Source organism: Panthera onca, chromosome A3, assembly GCF_046562875.1.
Source record: "Panthera onca isolate mPanOnc1 chromosome A3, mPanOnc1 haplotype 2, whole genome shotgun sequence".
Lineage (NCBI taxonomy): Eukaryota > Metazoa > Chordata > Mammalia > Carnivora > Felidae > Panthera > Panthera onca.
This window is the reverse complement of record NC_138341.1, coordinates 131165004-131182237: the sequence shown is the minus strand read 5'-3', so window position 1 is coordinate 131182237 and position 17234 is coordinate 131165004. Positions and strand designations below refer to the sequence as shown.

The following is a 17234-nucleotide window of genomic DNA, read 5'->3' as shown; positions in this document are numbered from 1 at the left end:
TCTCTAATTCCTGACACAGACCTTTCCGATATAAACCATGCTGTCGGAGAGCAAGCAAGGCAGAAAAAAAATCAATGCTTGATCTCCAGCAAGGGCCAAACAGAGCTGAACAGCACAATCAAAAAGAACTTATGGCGATTCTCTGGAAGAACCTACCGCTGCGTTTACAGCGTCGCTGGCTCTGGGTGGAGATGGGCCCAGAAGACTTTGGACAGTTGAATGTGCAGCACACCGATCTCCAGGGAAGGGGATAGCGACAGTGACAGATGCGGGGCGTGGTGGGAGGGGGGCAGGGCAGACAAGAAAGGCAGGGACGGAGAAAGTGAGCTGGTGCAAGAGGGAAAGATAGGGGAAGGATTTTGCATGTGTAATGCTCAAGCTACTTTGGTGCCTGTATTGGTCCAACCTTCCGTGGCTTTGTGACCAAGCCTTTTCCCAGTCTGCTCCGCATCAAGTGGTTGCAATTATGGATTGCAAATTTATTGACATTTGACATCTGCATCAGCCTTCCTCTGATCAACAGAACTCTCGGCTGCCAAACGGAATAATTACACAAGATTTTAGCCGTCATGGAGATGCCAAAAAGGTCATTAAATCATCCTGAAAAAACAATGTGTTTCTCCATCTCATCTCGCCGGTAAATCTTCCATTGGAGTTGGGACCACCTAGGGTTGATGCTCAGAGAGGGGGGCTGAATTACAGAATGGAGAGAAGAATTAAATTAGGATTGAAAAATAGGAAGGCAGGCACAGCAGGGACCTCTTGTTTTGTGCTTCATAATTTCTGGAGAAGCGTAGAGATCGCGGCGTACTTTTGTCAAGAAATGGGTTCTCCTCGGGAAACAGGCTGTAATGACTCCCTCAGGAGTTGGGGGCGGTCCAGGGGTGATTCAGGAAGAGCAGTTGTAGCTAGACGCCCACCGAGGGCCCCACAGTACAGAGCCACATGTGTCTTAATGCTCTACAGGTCTCTGTTTGACATCCTTTCTCCTTTCCAGACAAGCGTGGTTGCAAGTGGCCTGGAATCCCCAGAAGCCACTTCTCCATGCTTGCTGCCCCCCCACTTCCTCCAGATCACCGTCGTCTTTCCCTTCACCTGTCACTGGCTTCCTGCCTCTGCCCTTGACCGGTCTCACCCATTCTACACTCAGTAACCGCTCAGGTCCTTGAAGGATGAAGTAGATCATGCCCTTGCCTACTTAAACTCTCTCAATGACTTCTCATGGCACTTAGGAGGAACAAAATAGAAAGTTCTGAGGATGTTCGACAAAGCCCTGGCTTGCCTCATGCCCTCACCCCACTCCAAACACTCCCCTACCCCTCCAGCTCCGGCCCTCCGCACTGGCCTTTCTCTGAATCAGATGCACCAACCCTTCTGTTTTCCTGCCTGGGATGTTCTGCCCTCAATTTGTCAGGTGACCGTCTCCTTCTCAACATCCTCATTTTCCGCCCCTGATCCCCCTCTGTTTAAAGTAGGTGGCCCCGTCATAGTCTCTCACACTACGCTGTATTTCCTTGGCAGACCCGCTTTCCTGGGGCTCCGAGGATACGAGCCGTTAGTATTATTATCAATGTGTATTCTCCAATTAGAATGTAAGATCTGGGTTTCTTTTCTTCTCGGGGTGTAGCCCAGCACTCGGGACAGAGCCTGGCACATAGCAACTTCTCCAAGAGCATGAATTAAAGGACAATCGAACGAAGGTCTCTGATCGTCCTGCCACAGAGAATGCGGGATGGTTTTGACTCATTCACCTGCAGGCGTCTATTGACTCTGTTCCCATGGGCATGCGTACCTTGAAAAAAGGCATTTCTTAGCCCTCGTGACAATGTTACTCCTCTGGGCAAATCATTCGACAGTGGGTTGGCTGGGAATGTTTCTCACCTTCTCGTACTTTTCCGGGCTGCACAGAACCCGAAGACGCCTTCCTTCACTTGGGGCTTCTATCGTGCTGCGCTCTGTGCTCAGGGTTTCACGCGCTTTATCTATTCCATCTGCCTCACTGACGAGCGACACGCGCATTATTGTCATTTCACACATGGCGGATGTCAAAGAAGGTTATGATCACCTCCTAGATACTGTCCCTTTCCCCCTCCCTTCCTTCCAATATTTATAGAGTCTGCATGGACGAGCTAATCAGGTGCAGCCCCCAGCCTCCTGGACCTTAGAGGCGGCTGTCACCTCTACCTCATAAACCAAAGGCTTCGCGGGGAGTCCGGGGCTTCACCACTTCAAAGCCCTACAAAGTCAACTTCATGAAAACGATGTTCACATACTTCAATAAAGCAAACCTGTTCTGAACATCTATCTCGGAGGTTCAAATGATAAGTTTATATACCTGAGCAGGAGCCATCACATGTGTATCAACCGGCTTCTCGGCCCCATCAGCATCCCCTCTCTGCCTTCTTCTCCCCAAAACACGGCTCTAACCATGCTGAACCGTGTGCGTTTTCTGGAACGGACCTCCCACTCGACTTCACTTACAAGGCTTCCCTCTTGTCATTCCTTTTAACCACGGGGGCCTCCCCGTTCTCCACCGGCTGCCTCCTTTTCTCATTCCAGGCAGCCTAGATCTCTGCTCATTTGGTCAGATGCCCTTGAACCCTCTTGTCTCCCACGGGATGAGTACTTCCCCTGGAATAGCACTGAGCTCAGCGTAAGTCTTGGTGATGTGACGTCCTTCCTCTGCAATGGACTGTCCGTGTTCTGAGGGCAGAGCCGGCCTCTGTGTCGCTTATCACCGTAGTCCTTGCACCGACCGCAGCCCCCAACACATGTTTACTGCACGAGGCACATTTTCATATTTGTCTTCCCCAGATGGACGTTCCCGAGCCACACAATGCGACTTGCTTCCAGCACGTTATCATTGCAATTGTCGCGGTTATTAAAATCTTGAGACACATGAGCCCACTCTTGATTCTAGGGCGGCTACATTTTAACGATGATGAGAGTAGCTCTCTTTGAGGATTTCTAGGTGCCTGGTATTGTCCCAGGAAGAGACTCCGCAGGTTTGCTTTCAATTTCTCTTACGACTACGTGAAGGCAGCCGTCATGCAGCCACTTGACAGAGAGCTTTCTGAGGGTCAGAGAGGTGACGTGACCTGCCCTAGGTCCCTCATCTAGAAAGCGGAGATGTGGTCCTGGGACCCAGGCTTCAGTGGCTCCAGAGCCCACGGACGTCTGCCTGAGTTTAGCTGCCCTATCGCCTCCCTCCTGAGATTTCCAGGCATCAGGACGTCCCTGCGTCCCGAGACTTTGTGACAGGCCTCCCCTCCACTCCGGCATCCTCCCACTTCTCATTCTCTTACATTTCTGGGATAATGAGGTCCTGATTGGTCCTTTGACTTCTAAGCCAGAGCAAATGCTACCCAATAGGGACCCATCTCCATGGTTACCGCACACCAGAGAATGCACCAGAAGGTAGCACAGGGGGATGCAGCAAATATGGGGGAGGAGGGAGTCATAAACAATTAAACATGACAAAAACCTCTGGTGAACCAAAATAGAATTATTTGACTGTGAAATCGAGTAATGTAGCATTGAAAATAACATAACCTGAAACATCATTTTTTTTTTTTTCCCTCCATAGATGAAAAAATACCAGATAAACCCATGCATGGTGAAACTGCCAATATGCTGGAGGGCCCCAGTGGCAGGAAGTTGTCTCAAAGGTTTGGGCTTTTGGGATACTGATATCTTTTTCTTTTTGTCCTCCCCCTGCCCCTCAAAGGGCAAAGTAACTTGCCAAGAACTCAGGGACGGGGTTCCCATCTCACACTTTTCCTACTTTGGTGCAGCGCCCGATGGAATTTAACGCAGGGGATGCCAGAAAGGGGCTGAGAGACGTTTCGGCCAAAATCGTGGCTCGAGGGAGGGAAGTCATTCATTCGCCCACACTTGGTTTCCAGCCCTGCAGCCGGCGCTCGCTGTGATCTTGGGGATGACGTCACCTCTCTGAGGCTGGTTTCTTCACCTGTGAGCTGGGTGACCGTCAGAGTTGTTTGTAGAGTTTTGGGTTCAGATTGATGGAGACAATATGTGGGGACGACCCAGTACAAGAGCGGGACACCGTAAATGTGCCATAAATGTCAATCCTCTGTCAGTATCGATCGCGACAAGGACAATAGTGGTAGCGGACACAGCCAAGCACTGTTTGAAGCACTTTGCTTCTTACCACCTTTAATCAACCTCGTCCCCATCATTATCCGCATTGAAACTCCAGCGCAGACCTTGCTAAGCATGGCCCAGCCACTGGTGATTTTTAACTCGAGCAAGTGGAATTTTTCAAGGTAGCTGGGGGCACAGAGGCAAAGCAGAAGTCAGAGGGGAAGAGATGCACGGTACTGCGATGCTCCGTGCTTTCTCGGGGCCCCCCGAACACCACCGGACGCTTCCATTCCACTGCCTCCCCCGCCACTGCTCACCCCCAGCCCCCCACCCCCGCCACCGCCTGGAGCTGATTTAATTAAATCTGTACACATAGGCTCTCCTTCTTTCTTCAAATAAAATGGCACAATCCATCCCACATCTTGATTTAAGCCTTAAGCAAACAGAAGGGGATTTTTTTTTTTTTTTGAGGTAGGTGATCAAGGCGGGAAATAAAGAGGAGAATGAAATTCATCAAGGGCTCGCGTTGCGGGCCAGACCCAGCGCTGAGCTCTGCCCAGGCACTGTTTTCGCTAATCCTCCACACGAACTGCAGAAGGAAGGAACTGTATTTACTGCCACCCAGTCTCTGCCAGTCTTTCTCGTCAACTTGAACACGGATTTTGGTTTTGAATTTTCCCCAGCATCGCTAGATGACCCCAAACGGAATGCCCTCTGTGCCCCAAATATATGCTGAATCTCCTGCAAGTAAAATAAATAAAAATAAAAAAGAATAAAAAACCCGAAGAAATAAAGACCATTCCAGGAGAAAACCACCACCACCACTTTCCACATAGCCCCGGCCGCCTGGGCTCCGGGGTGGGGTGTGTGCTCTCAACAGCAGCACAAAGTTCTCTAAAGTCCCCAGAGGTGATGGGCGCCTTCAGCTCCTGGCATCCCGTTTCCCCGCCAGGCGAGCCTCATGTGACATTCACCCTGGATTTCATGGGAGAACATGACATGCCCTGATTTGCAACAAACTGTTCTCTCAGAGGGGAGAGTCGGGGAAAGAAAGCAGCCCCCCCCCCCCCACCTCCTCTTGTGGTCTCCTTAACATGATCTCCGTGGCCTACATATCATCCCACAAACTGCCCTGCGAGTCTTGCAGGGCGTGGCGTCGAGACTGATTTAAAATCCCTGCATTGCTAAAACTGCATTGTTCTTCATCAAGTTGAGTCATTTTTATGTGAAGTGTCAGGATCCCTAACAAATAACTCCTGCCAGACAAATCAAGTTCCTCGTCTTAGAGCCGTGGCTAAATAGTTTATAGCTTTAATCTGCTCACCGAGGTGTGCAGTCTATGACAGTAATTATAAATGCAAGGAGAAATTATAGCTGAATGCTTTAACTGCATTAGGAGCTGTTTGATGAACAATCATGAGTGCCTGCTCGTTGCCAACAATAGAGGGCAAGTTAGTGTCAGTGCATTAGAGAGATTTCAGTTCTGCATGGTGCTTCTTCCCATTTACCACAGAATGTCACTTGTCTTCTATAAAGTAGAAAAAAAGCACCGTGGAAAGCTTTAAACTTGATAGTTAAAAAAAAAAAAAAAAAGACAAAGAGAGAAATGCAGGGGAAACTGTTTATCATTATGACTTTTTCTTTTTTTTCCGCCTGTTTTGTTTGGCGGCTGGTTCGGTTTCGAATTCGTTCACTGAAGGTAGCTGCTTGTTTACTTACGAGGGGCCTTTAAAAAAAAAATCCCTCCTCTAGCCATTTTCGAGAAATCTTTATAGACAAAGACTTTGTTACGTGCAGGGGCAAGTTCAGCCTCGGCCCAGGCAGAAGATCTGGTGATCGCGCGTGTGGCCCCCCACAAAGTCCTTCTCCCCATCTGTATCTACCTAAGCTAATGACACAATTCAGCTCTTTATTTTCCCCTCCTCACTTTCGCGGAAAGACGTTTTTAATTTAGCTGAAGAATTACACAAATGTATTTTAAAGACATAAATCCATATAAAAAATATGAGCTAATTAAAACATTGCACTCCCTGTCGCTCATGGATTTTCAATTTAGCGAAAGAAAAAAGAATTGCATCTGGTTAAATGAAAAGATGATACTGATCGCAGATTGGAGTAAATGAAAAATAATGTTACTCTATATTAAAGCACCAAATTATACCCGTCAGGATTGAGATTTCGAAGGTCCCAATGAGGAGGAAAGTGCAACAGAGAGGGGGGCCAGCCATGTGCGAGGGAGTCAAGCCAGATCGCTTGCATAAAATGAGCGCATTCCAACAGGCTACACATTTGTTTCTTGCTGCGTTGGAAATACGCGAGTCTTGTAGCCGACCCTGTTCCTGAATTCTCAGTTTGCTTCCCTCAAGTGAGAGTCAGGATAGTGATCAAAAAAAACAAAAAAAAAACCCCAAAAAACCAAAAAACAAAAACAAAAAAACAAACCAAGCCAAACCGTACATGCGAATTTTTCCTGGAATTTGGGTCATTCCTTGGTTAGACGCTATATGGCAAATGTACAACTGCCTGACAGGACAAGGAAATCATAAGAGAGCGAGATTTGCTTCACCCTGCGGGCCAGTTCCAGCACCCCCTGCCCCCCCCCCCCCCCCCCAGTTTCAATATCTGAAACTCTCTCGGTGGAGGAGCCGAGAGGCGGTAGAAGGTGATGAGTGTCCAGCAGTCCCGGGCTGAGTCCGCCTCTGCCCTTACTGTGCGCTCTTGGACAAATCCCGAAACGCTTAGAGCTCCTTGCAAATTAGAATGATATGAATAACCATGCCTGGCTCGCGGAAGAGGCCAGGAAGTGGGAGTTTTGCTGTCATTTGCTATCGTTATGATCAAGTAGCAAGTGGAGGCTTCCACGGGGCCACCTGGGAAGAGCCCACGCGTCCCACATGCTGCAGGTGCGGCTGAGGAACGTGGTGGAAACCTGCAGGGACGGTGGAGGACTAACTTTTCCTGTGAACCTACCGGTTGCCAGGCTTTCTGGGAAAGAATTGCACAGGCCTCGTTAATTCTCAGAGTTTTCTAGGACGGGAGGACTGTGTCCACATTTTATAGACCCAGAAGTGGGCCAGATCTTAGAGACGGTGGATGCATCCTGGGCAGCCTCGGAAACCACCATTCATTCCCCTCCTGGGCTTCCCCCCACCCCGGGATGGGGCAGACGCCCCTCCCGTGTGCTCCACTGACCATTTACCCCAGAGCTGCCCATCTGTGTGCCTGCCGGGAGCCTCCAAGGCAGAGTCTCGTCCCGGTCACTGGTTTATTGCCCGGGATCAGGGTGGTGCGTGGCCTGGAGCGATAGCCTTCTGGGTAGGTGATCACGAATGAGTGAGGGTCCGAGATTGTGGGAATTCACCCGGAATCTCTCTGCCTCCTCTTCCCTCTGACACGGTGGAATCCAGCCCTAACTTATAGGGCTGTTTGTGAGAATAAAGTGAAATAATGTTTGTAAAGCACTTGCCACAGGGCCAGCACATTTGGCTACTATAATCGGAGGGCCTACTGGCTCCCCATTACGCGTCCATTGCTGAAGAGTGGCTGGTGCGTAGCAAAAGCACAAGCAGTGTTTGTTGTAAGATGAAAGAGACTCAGGGAGGGGAAACAGGGACGAAGGGAGGGAGGGAGGGAGGGAGGAAGGAGGGAGGAAAGGAGAAAGGGAAGGAGAAAGGAGGGAGGGGGGAGGAAGGAGGGAAGGGGAAGGGAGGGAGGAAAGAAGGGAGGGAAGGAGAAAGGGAAGGAGAAAGGAGTGGGGGGGGGAGGAAGGAGGAAGGGAGGGAGGGAGGAAGGAGGGAGGTAAGGAGAAACAGAAGTAGAAAGGAGTGGGGGGGGTAAGGAGGGAGGTAAGGAGAAAGGGAAGTAGAAAAGAGGGGGGAGGTAAGGAGGAAGGGAGGGAGGGGGAAAGAAGGAGGGGGGTAGGAAGGAGGGAAGGAGAAGGGAAGGAGGAAGGAAGGGAGGGAGGTAAAGAGGAAGGAAGGGAGGAATATTCCTCTAATGGATGAAGGAAAGGGCCATGTCTCTTACAGACATTAATGAATCCAGCCCCTTCGGTCTTTCCAGAATGCCATATAATCCATTTGTGAGGGTTGCCAGATTTAGCAAATAAAAATACAGAATGCCCAGTTAAATTGGAATCTCAGATAAACAATGAGTATTTTTTTTTTGTTTGTTTAGTAAAAATATGGCCCATGCAATACTTGGGACATGCTTATTCTACAAACTTGTCATTTATCTGAAATTCACATGTAACTGGACATCTTGTATTTTATTTGGCAAGTTTACATGCTGTTCACCCTGAAAGTGTGTCTTTCTCAAATCGCCCGCAGCAAAGGTGGCTGCTTCTTGGACTCGAATGCATTCTTGCCCCCCATTTCGGGACGAGGTGTGCGGCTAAACTTGCACGCTGCGTTACACGGAAATGACTGTAATTTCAAGTCTTTAAGCATTTTAGACTCGTTGATTTGCTCTTTGTTTAATTTCTGTTCCTCGAGAGCATACGGTTTTTAAAGGTATGTACAAATACCGACTGAAATTGTTTTAGAACACTTCTGTCCTAAAACAGGGCTGCACAATGTAAGGTTGTCTAATTAATTTTTAACGAAAAGTCGCCTTTCCTATTTGGCCGAACACCGTGCAGGGTTCAAGACCTATCTGAGAAAGGAAAGAAAATTCGGGGCAGAATTTGCATCTTGCGGAGAACACAGACACGGCAAACTCCCAATTCTTCCGTAAACTCTTGACCACGCTTTTCTCAAACATCGTGTCATTTGGTACAACTTGTGGTACCACGCACACCAGCTAAAATCAGAGCGCCGGGTAACAGCCATCTCGTTTTGTGATCGTTTAAAAACATCTATGCATAATTCTAAGCATTGGGCAACGTACTGAGTGTTGTTCTAAGAGAGGACATGCCTCCCGAGGTGACCAGAGCATCACAAAGCCATCTCTGCACAAAGTCGGGAGCTACTCTGGCAGATTGTCTTATCTTTAGTATTGACCCAGACACACCACACACGTACATTCCTACTGCTTTGAATGAGTCTTCAATACTCAAGCTTGGTTTTCTGTCATCCTAGCTCGAAAGCACAGCATCACGGTGTTTATATAAGAACGGAGCTTTGGTTTCATATAGTGATTTACTCTGTAATACGGTGCTTCAAAAGTCCAAAGCCTGCGGAGGGATGAGAAAAGAGCTATCCTGTCTTTGTATTTACCTTATTTGTTAAGGGCCTTTCGTGTAGGTTTTTCCAAATGATCAGTTTACTTTTGCTTCCTCAGAACAGACATGCATGATTCCGATTTTGACTAAGGCTTTCTTCTTCTCCCATCTCTCTATTTACATACCGCGATGTTTTGGCAACGATATTAATTTTTTTCCCAAAGAATGATTACAAACCTAACAGGTGGAAAATTGGTCTTTATTGTAGCACAAATAAACATTACCTATTGGTCCTCTTGACCATGGTTTGGACCCTGCCACTATGGGATTGGAAACATCTCTCTTCTCTCTGGGTATTCTGTATATATCCACCTTTTTTTTTTTTTCTTTTTCAAGGACCAGAAAAGTATAATAGCAAGTTACATAAGATTTAAAATGTTATATAGCAAATAAATAGAATGTCGCCAAGCCCCGAGCTCACTTAGAGATCCAATAGCTGAATTTTGGCTTTTCTTTCAATAGTGTGAGCTGAACAAGTCATGCTTGGAAAGCAAGACATGAATCTGCTGGTAGCACATTTTAATTATCGTGATAAAAACATGCAAACAAAACAATAGTCTTCATTTGCGCCCACGTAGCCATCGGACCTACAGGACGGGTTCCCCTTTATCAGAAGCTCTTAGATCTTTTCACTGAGGGGACAGGCCCAGATTTCCACCCTTTCTTTCATCCTGACCATCCTCACGCTCGGCAACTCTCCCCACCTGACGTGAGGTGAGCCCAAAGCCGCACCCACATAAATATCCCTCCTTCCGCTTGGGAGGTCTGCCAGGGCTCATACCTTTGTGGCTCGATCTGAAAGTCTCCTATTTAAAAACAAAGGCTCTGACGATGGGGGGGGGGGCGGGTGGCGAGGGCGGATACAGTATTATCGGCTGTTCGTATCTTATTGTGAATGAACTGAAGGAACTAAGCTGTCACCTAGCGTGACATTGACTGGACTGGTAAGTGCTGAGGCTGTAAGTCAGGTCGGGTCCCCGTCTGGGGCGCGGCCCGAGGTGGGGGGGACAACTTGAATATGTGTGGAGGTCCTTAGCATGTGGCGGGGGGGGGGGTCATGCTGAAGGGGAGAGAAAAGGAAGTAGACAAAATACAAAAAAGAGAGATGAATGCATTGGGTGAAGACCCAGCCTTGAAAACAGTTGACACGGCCGGTGTGGCAAGACTGCCAAGGCATTTGACCTTGGCCTCTGTCCTCTTTCTTGGAGGTGACATAGACAGTCTGGGCACCAGTGACTATACAAGGCACAGAACTTCTATGATACATGATGCAAATTATCTGGATGCCGCGGGACCCCATGTGCATTGGCAATGGGCGTTCGGAAAGTCCTTTGTTTGTTTAGGTAAAATAAACTCTCGAGGGCATGCAGTGCATCTATCTTTGTTAAGGGTCGACGCTCATATTAGTCTATCCTAAAGAAAACCGAAAGATGAGAGAAGAAAGTAAGCTTCCTCTCTCTTCACCCCAGTGTTCTGCAGTGAATATTTTTCTGCCGTCTGACTACAGGCCAGATGCCCTTTCCTAGCAACCCTAACGGAGGCGATAGACAGAGGGACGGGCGGGGCAGGTATCAGCAGCGATCGCTGAAAGGAAGCTGCCAAAAGCATCGATTGCAAGCAATAATAGCAAAGTCCACGAGCTGAGTAGGAAATCTCTGCACAGCGGCTGCCCCCAGGAACTCTGCAACGCTCATTCGCTTGCTCAGCCTTAACTCACTCCCTACGTCATCAGCATCGCTATGGGAAGGCGAGGGGGTGAGACGGGACCGTGGTGGTGGTGGTGGTGGGGGGGGGTCTGTACGTATTAATTAAAGTGAGGTGTAGCCTCGGCTGGAGGGCCTTGGGGTCCCTAAGGGGATCACGCCTCGTGAGGCGGTAAAATCTGCGCGCGCCAACTCTCTGAACTCGTGTCCGTCTGTTCACCAACTCTAATCTGGAGACATTGGGAGAGCGGCTAGGACTTATCGCGTTCTAGTGTCTCATGCAAGTAAGTCCTACTCCAGCAGGCTCCTGTCCTCTTGGTACCGGGAGACGTGAGCTGCCTCTAAGCAGACCCATCTCCCAACAAGAAGCTCCTCACAAGGCTACTGTCCCGTCACCTGGGAGCAAACCCATACCTGAAGAGCTATTCCTCGTCCACGTCTGTGACAAACTGAGAGTGGTGTTCGGGTGACTTGGCGTGCGTTTTGCTCAGGTGGAGTTTTACTGCGTGTTTGCTCGCAAATGTCCGACAGCACAACTTACACTTGAACTTAGAGTCTGTGTCCTCTTCGCCAGCTACGGTTTCTGGAGACCTCTGAGCCGACGACACCCGCGAGATCTCTTGCTCCGCCTTGCCTTGCTGTTCTACCGCCATGCGGGTCATGTCCTTCATTTGGAAACCCAGGTGCGACTCCAGGTGGCTGATGTAGGTGGAAGGGGTTCTAAACTGGGAGGCACAGTCACTGCAATAAAAGACGGGGTGTCCTTTGTCCATGTTTTTCAGGAACTTCGTCCCGCCCGTTTTCCGAAGTTGGTACTTGACGTTTGCCAGCCAGTGGCTGATCGTGGTCATCGAGAGCCCCGTGAACTTCGAGATTTGCATTCGCTCTTGAGGGCCCAGGTCGGACAGCAGGTACTTGCCCTCGGACGTCTGGAACAGACTCGAGGCGAACTGCGCTTGTAGGATCAGGAGGTGCTGAGGGTTCCAGTTGGACTGCCGGCCCTTCCTCTTATGCAGGGTCGAGACCTCGCTGGAGACGTCCTCAAAGCGCCTGACATCCATTTCCAGCTTCATGGGGGCGCCCCGCGAGGAAGTGGCGGGCTTTGGGGTGGTGGCCTTGGGGAGGACCTTGACCATGTCAGCGATGTCAGACAGGGCGTGCTTCTGAGGTGGGGACGTACAGGATTGTGCTTGCGAGGACTCGGCTTTCTTGCTCTTGGACTTGGTCAGGTCGATGGGCTGATCGTTGCTCTCGAACAGGTAGCGCCTGGACACGCTGGCCGGCCGCGTGGGGGCAGGACTCAAGCCCGGCTTGTCCATGACGCCGAGACTCGACTTGTGGAACATCGACATTGTGCTTGAGCTTGGGCTGGAGCAGGAAGGGGAGCGCAGGGGTTCCGTGGCCTTGCCCAGGTGATTGTTCAGGACGGACTGCAGGGCGCTGAGTGGGTTGATGCATGGCAGGGCCGGGGCACGCGTGGGCAGGGCGCACCCGTTGCTGAGGGAGTGCGCTGGCTCGAGGGGCGGGCGTTTCTCGGGCTCGCCGCCCTCCTCCACCAGCCTGGCCTCCTCCTTCAGGAGACAAGGCTCAGCCTTCTTGGACTCGGAAGGGGTTTCGCTCTTGGAGAAAGCATCCCCGTCGCAGTGGCTGAAAGGTGAGGCCTCTTCCTGGGGACTTTCTTTCCCACACTCCTTCGCGACCTCGTCTTTGTCGTCCGGCTCCTTCTTCACTTGAGTGTATGGGGCCAGGTTGGTGGGCACAGAGACCAGCGGCATTACTTTCCACTTTGGGGCAATTGGCCTCAGCTTGTTGGTGAGGTTAGGGCGAATCTGCAGGACCTGGGATCCCATGGGCAGGGCAGGCTTGGCGCCCTCCGACAGCTGATAGGCCGCGTGGATGCTGGGGTACGCGCTCCAGCTGGGAGCCCCGTTCTGGGCTTTGTTGATGGCCGTGGTGACGGTGTTTTCCAACGACTTCAAAATGTCCCCTCCGCCCTTGGAGCCGTCTTCCAAATCCTCCTCCCTTAGATACTGGTACTTCATTGTAGGGTCTAACGGCTTCTGGAGAGCGTCTTCGTACTCCTCGCTCTTCAGGACTTTCTCGTCCTTGCCGATCTCCTCCGGTTTTTCCTTTTTGCTCTCTCTCTTCGGCTCGGTTGTAGAGGCCGCACGGTCAGAGGCAGAGTCACCCGACGGCCTGGGAGCCAGCGAATCGCTGTTTGGGGCGTCCGACAAAGCCTGCATTTTCTCCACGGCCAGCGGGTCCAACACCAGCTGCTTCCCTTTCTTGGAGGCAGAGCTGGTGACCTTGAGAAAGTGCCCCGTGACCATCATGTGGGTGGTGAGCTGCTGCAGGGTGTCGTGGGAGCTGCCACACTCCATGCACTTGAGGATCTGGGACTTGCAGGCCTCAAACTGCCAGGTGTAGCTGGCGCCGTTCTGGTAGCCGTAGCGGTTGTTGGACGACAGCTGCAGGCCGGCCGTCTTCTGAGAGGAGAACGACTCCGCAAACGAGCCCGTGGTCGAGTCGGGGGAGCAAGGTCGGTTGACGTCGAAGACGCGCTTCTTGGCCGGGGTGACCGTTTTCGACGAAATGGTGGGCACTGGCTCCTTCAAAGGCACTTTTTGGTAATGTTTTGTTTTTATCATGTGGACGCTCAAATCTTGGAGGGAGTCGAAGGAGTCGCCACAGAACATGCATTTCAGCACCTTCTGAGCATCCTCCTTGTCCATATCCTGGAAAGCCCGTTTCCGGGGCTTGGAGTAGCCCGTGGGTCTCAGCTTGTCCTTTTTGCGGTTGTCGTCTTGGTAGTGGCCCGTCTCATTCATGTGCACGGTCAGCTCCACCAGGGTGTCGTAGGCAGCGCTGCACTGCCGGCACCGGAAGCGGCTGGCCCCGGTGAACGCCGACCCGCACATCTTGCCGCTCTGCCGGTACAGCTGCACCGAGCTGAACAGGCTGGGCTTCCCCACGGATCGGGAAGGCAAGTTCTGCTGCAGGCTTTTGGACAGCGCGTCCTGATGCCAGTCGAAGTCGGTCTTGCTGCTGCCGTTGCGCGGGTCGCAGGGCCGCCTCTCGCCGCCGGACAGCTTGAAGCCGAGGCCGAGGCCCGACCAGTAGGAGTCGGACAGGATGTTGGCGTAGACGGCGGTCATTTTATCCATGCAGTTGTGGCTTTCGTTGGGAGGCTTGGGGTGCGCGCTGGCTTTCTTGTCCGCGGCGTCTCGACCGCAGACGCTCTTGACGTCCGACACCTGATCGCTGGCATCGCTCAGCAGAGACTCGTTCTCCACGTCCTGATTGGACAGGTGGCTTCCCGGAGAGTTCTGGTAGCTGAAGCAGCCTTTCTGCTCGGGGCCCGTTTCTAGCTCCTCGTCTGTCCCCGGGTCATTGCTGCCCTGAAGCGGAGCTACCGAACCACTGTCCTCCTCTTCCTCTTCTTTTATTTCCTCTCCTTCCTTCAGCTGTTCCTCCTGGGCGTAGCCTGCAAGAAAAGTAGAGGAGGATATGAAATAATAGTGGCAGGTCCCGTATTCCATCCCAGTTTCCCCGCTTGGAGCCAGTGCTTCCAATACCGAATCGAAGAGCGAGCGAATCTATGCTTTTAGTAACTGCAAACCATGGACACAGGAGAAAGCCAAATGGTGTCCCGTGTGTGCTATCTAAGGCCTTTTTTTAACTGACAGGAGTCACAGATCTTTTTAAATGCCTAGAGTCCCAAGTTAATAACATTCACATTTAAGGAATACCTAGCGCTCTGATAGTCGGACCGTGGCTAAATTCATAGGTATGACTTTCAGGAAGGCTGGGCTGGAATTCAACCCTATAAAAACAGATCTTTACGGAGAAGGACGTTGGCTCACGAGAAAACTAGATTTGACCCTTGGCATCTCCATGGTAAGGTTTACCGAGAGCCTTGGATATGCTGGCATACAATTATCTTAATAAATCCTATTTGAGTGCTTGCACGTAATTGAGATGCACTGCCATTATATTTTTGATAGCCGGTGTCTTTTTGTTATAAGTTTTATTTGTAGAGAGTCACACGGCAGGAAGAGAGATTACGGAGTATCGAATAAAATCTTCCGTCGATAGCTAAAAAATTACGTAAGCTCGGCAAACATAATGATTTTAAAATAATAGCAAATGGTGTTGGAATGGGAGATTTGGGGGCTATCCTATTATTCGCAAACAGGTTCACGAAGACCTTTTCAGACAAGGCTGAAAATGCCCTCTCGATCTTGTGCCTGTAATTTCAAATGCTTTGTGATTTGTGGGTGTCCGTCATGAGATGCCAATTATACGTTTGATTTGTAGATGCAAAATGCTATTGGGGATGCATGCCTTCCCTTCTCTGAGAGGATTTAGGGCCAGTAATTGCATAGGGAAAATGAAGGCATGAGAGAGCGGCACAAGAGAGCGGGTGCAGAGGGAATTAATGGGCAAATATCCATCAATAGAGATGGGGAAAGTGACTATTTATGCCCATGTGTTCATTTCTTTCACCTGGCCTTTTCAGAGCCTCGTGGATAAAATGCAACTAAAGAGGGACCAAAGCAAGGGAGATTCAGTCTTAGATTTGCAAGGCTTGCGTGATCTCAATGCAGTGTTTTCCTGGTGTGCTCTTCTCTCCCGTCTGAGTGCAGGTGGGTGCCTGGGAGAAACCCTAGGGTGGTGCCATGTTCCCATTCACCAGCGAGCAAGCTGGGAAAAGAGTGATCATGCATGGAGGTCTGTCCCACAGGCAGGCAGAGCGAGTTAGAATAGAAGACAAAGGGGTTTGTTGGGCGTAAGGCAGCTCCAGTCAGAAACTCCAAAGGCTCCTGATGTGGCTGGTAAAGATGAATGTTTATTGAGCAATTGCTACCTCCCAGGAGCCCTGCTAACCACCGCAAATGCCTTCTTCCATTTTGTCTGATTGCCCACACGATGGAAGAACTATTATTATTTTCACTTCACGGATGGGGAAAACTGAGGCTCTAAGGTTAAGAAATTTGCCCAAGGCCACCCAGTTAGTATGGTGGCGTCACAACATGCCTGTTTGATGAGAGAGTCCGTGGGTCTAACCACTACGCTCCACTCTCTATGACCAACCTAAAGGATAAGAAAACTTCGCGGAGACCCAAAGGTTAAAGGTTAAGCAGTGGCATTTTATGGAAATGTCACTAAGTAGGTAATCACTTGGGAGGGGAGAAATGCTGGAGACAAGAACCCACGATTTAAAGGACATGGCACCATAAAACAAGATGCAATGTAAAAACTGGGTTTCGCCATGAGCTTGGCGGTTGTGTTCATTCTAGATTTGACCATTATTGTCACTGTTGTTCTGTTTCTGCTCTCCTAGCAAGCTGACCAGTGGGGTTTTCATTAAACTAGTGTTGCTGGTCTCCGGTTCCATAAATTGGTTTGATGAAAACAGAAGGTACTCAGTCTAGTTGAGCAGCCATTAGTAAGTGGTCATTCCTTGCAAGAAAACCTAGCTTAAAAGAACTGAATGACTAAATTAGACCACCCCCCCCCCCCCATCCCCACTGCATTTTCTTTTTCCTGGACTAATTTGTATGTTTGCAAATCAGTATTTGGTATGTGAGTCATATCATTAAGCTCAAGGAGAAAGCCTGTTATAAAATGAATAAATGAGTTGCTGCAGAGCCAAAATACTCCAAAGCAACAGGCAAATTTTATCAATCAAACAGGGTCACTTTTGAGAATTAAAAGGGCTTTATTGCTCAAAATCTGGGACGACACTCATTAGCCAGAGCTGTTCCAGGCCAACTGAGACATACAGTTACATATCTTTGAGCTATACAACCATAGCAACACACATACACACACACACCTACACCCACAGACCAGTGGAAAAAAATCTAGGAGGAAAAAAGAGGTTTCTGCCACCACAACTGATTAAGAGTGTGGCCAGGCCAGGTTTTACTTGGCTCACCATTTTCGGTGCATAGCACAGGGCCTGGCATTTGGTTGGAAGCAATTTATGTTACTCTGTGTGTGTGTGTGTGTGTGTGTGTGTGTGTGTGTGTGTGTGTGTTGATGAAATATACAAACGTGTGTGTGCACGCAGGTGTGCACATGCATGCACCAACCCCCGCCCCATTATCGGCCCGGCCGATATAGTCATTTTCACACAGGAGAAAATAAGTGTTTTTGGCTTTTTTTCCCTGCTGACATCCGGAAGCTGTGCTTTCCGGACC

At 50.0% G+C, this 17234-nt stretch overlaps 1 protein-coding gene across 5 annotated transcripts in view; it reads right to left on the bottom strand.

Annotated features, from left to right (window-relative positions):
- TSHZ2 (teashirt zinc finger homeobox 2) overlaps positions 1-17234 on the bottom strand; it is a 453491-nt gene that overhangs the window by 170743 nt on the left and 265514 nt on the right. For 2 of the 5 annotated variants that reach the window (XM_060620487.3, XM_060620480.3), the window contains exon 2: positions 11570-14512. In XM_060620487.3, the coding sequence (XP_060476470.2) occupies positions 11570-14512 (2943 nt within the window). Of the gene's footprint in view, positions 1-9505; positions 14513-17234 lie in introns of those variants that run through there. The other 3 variants (XM_060620466.3, XM_060620467.3, XM_060620462.3) reach the window with 2 other exon arrangements.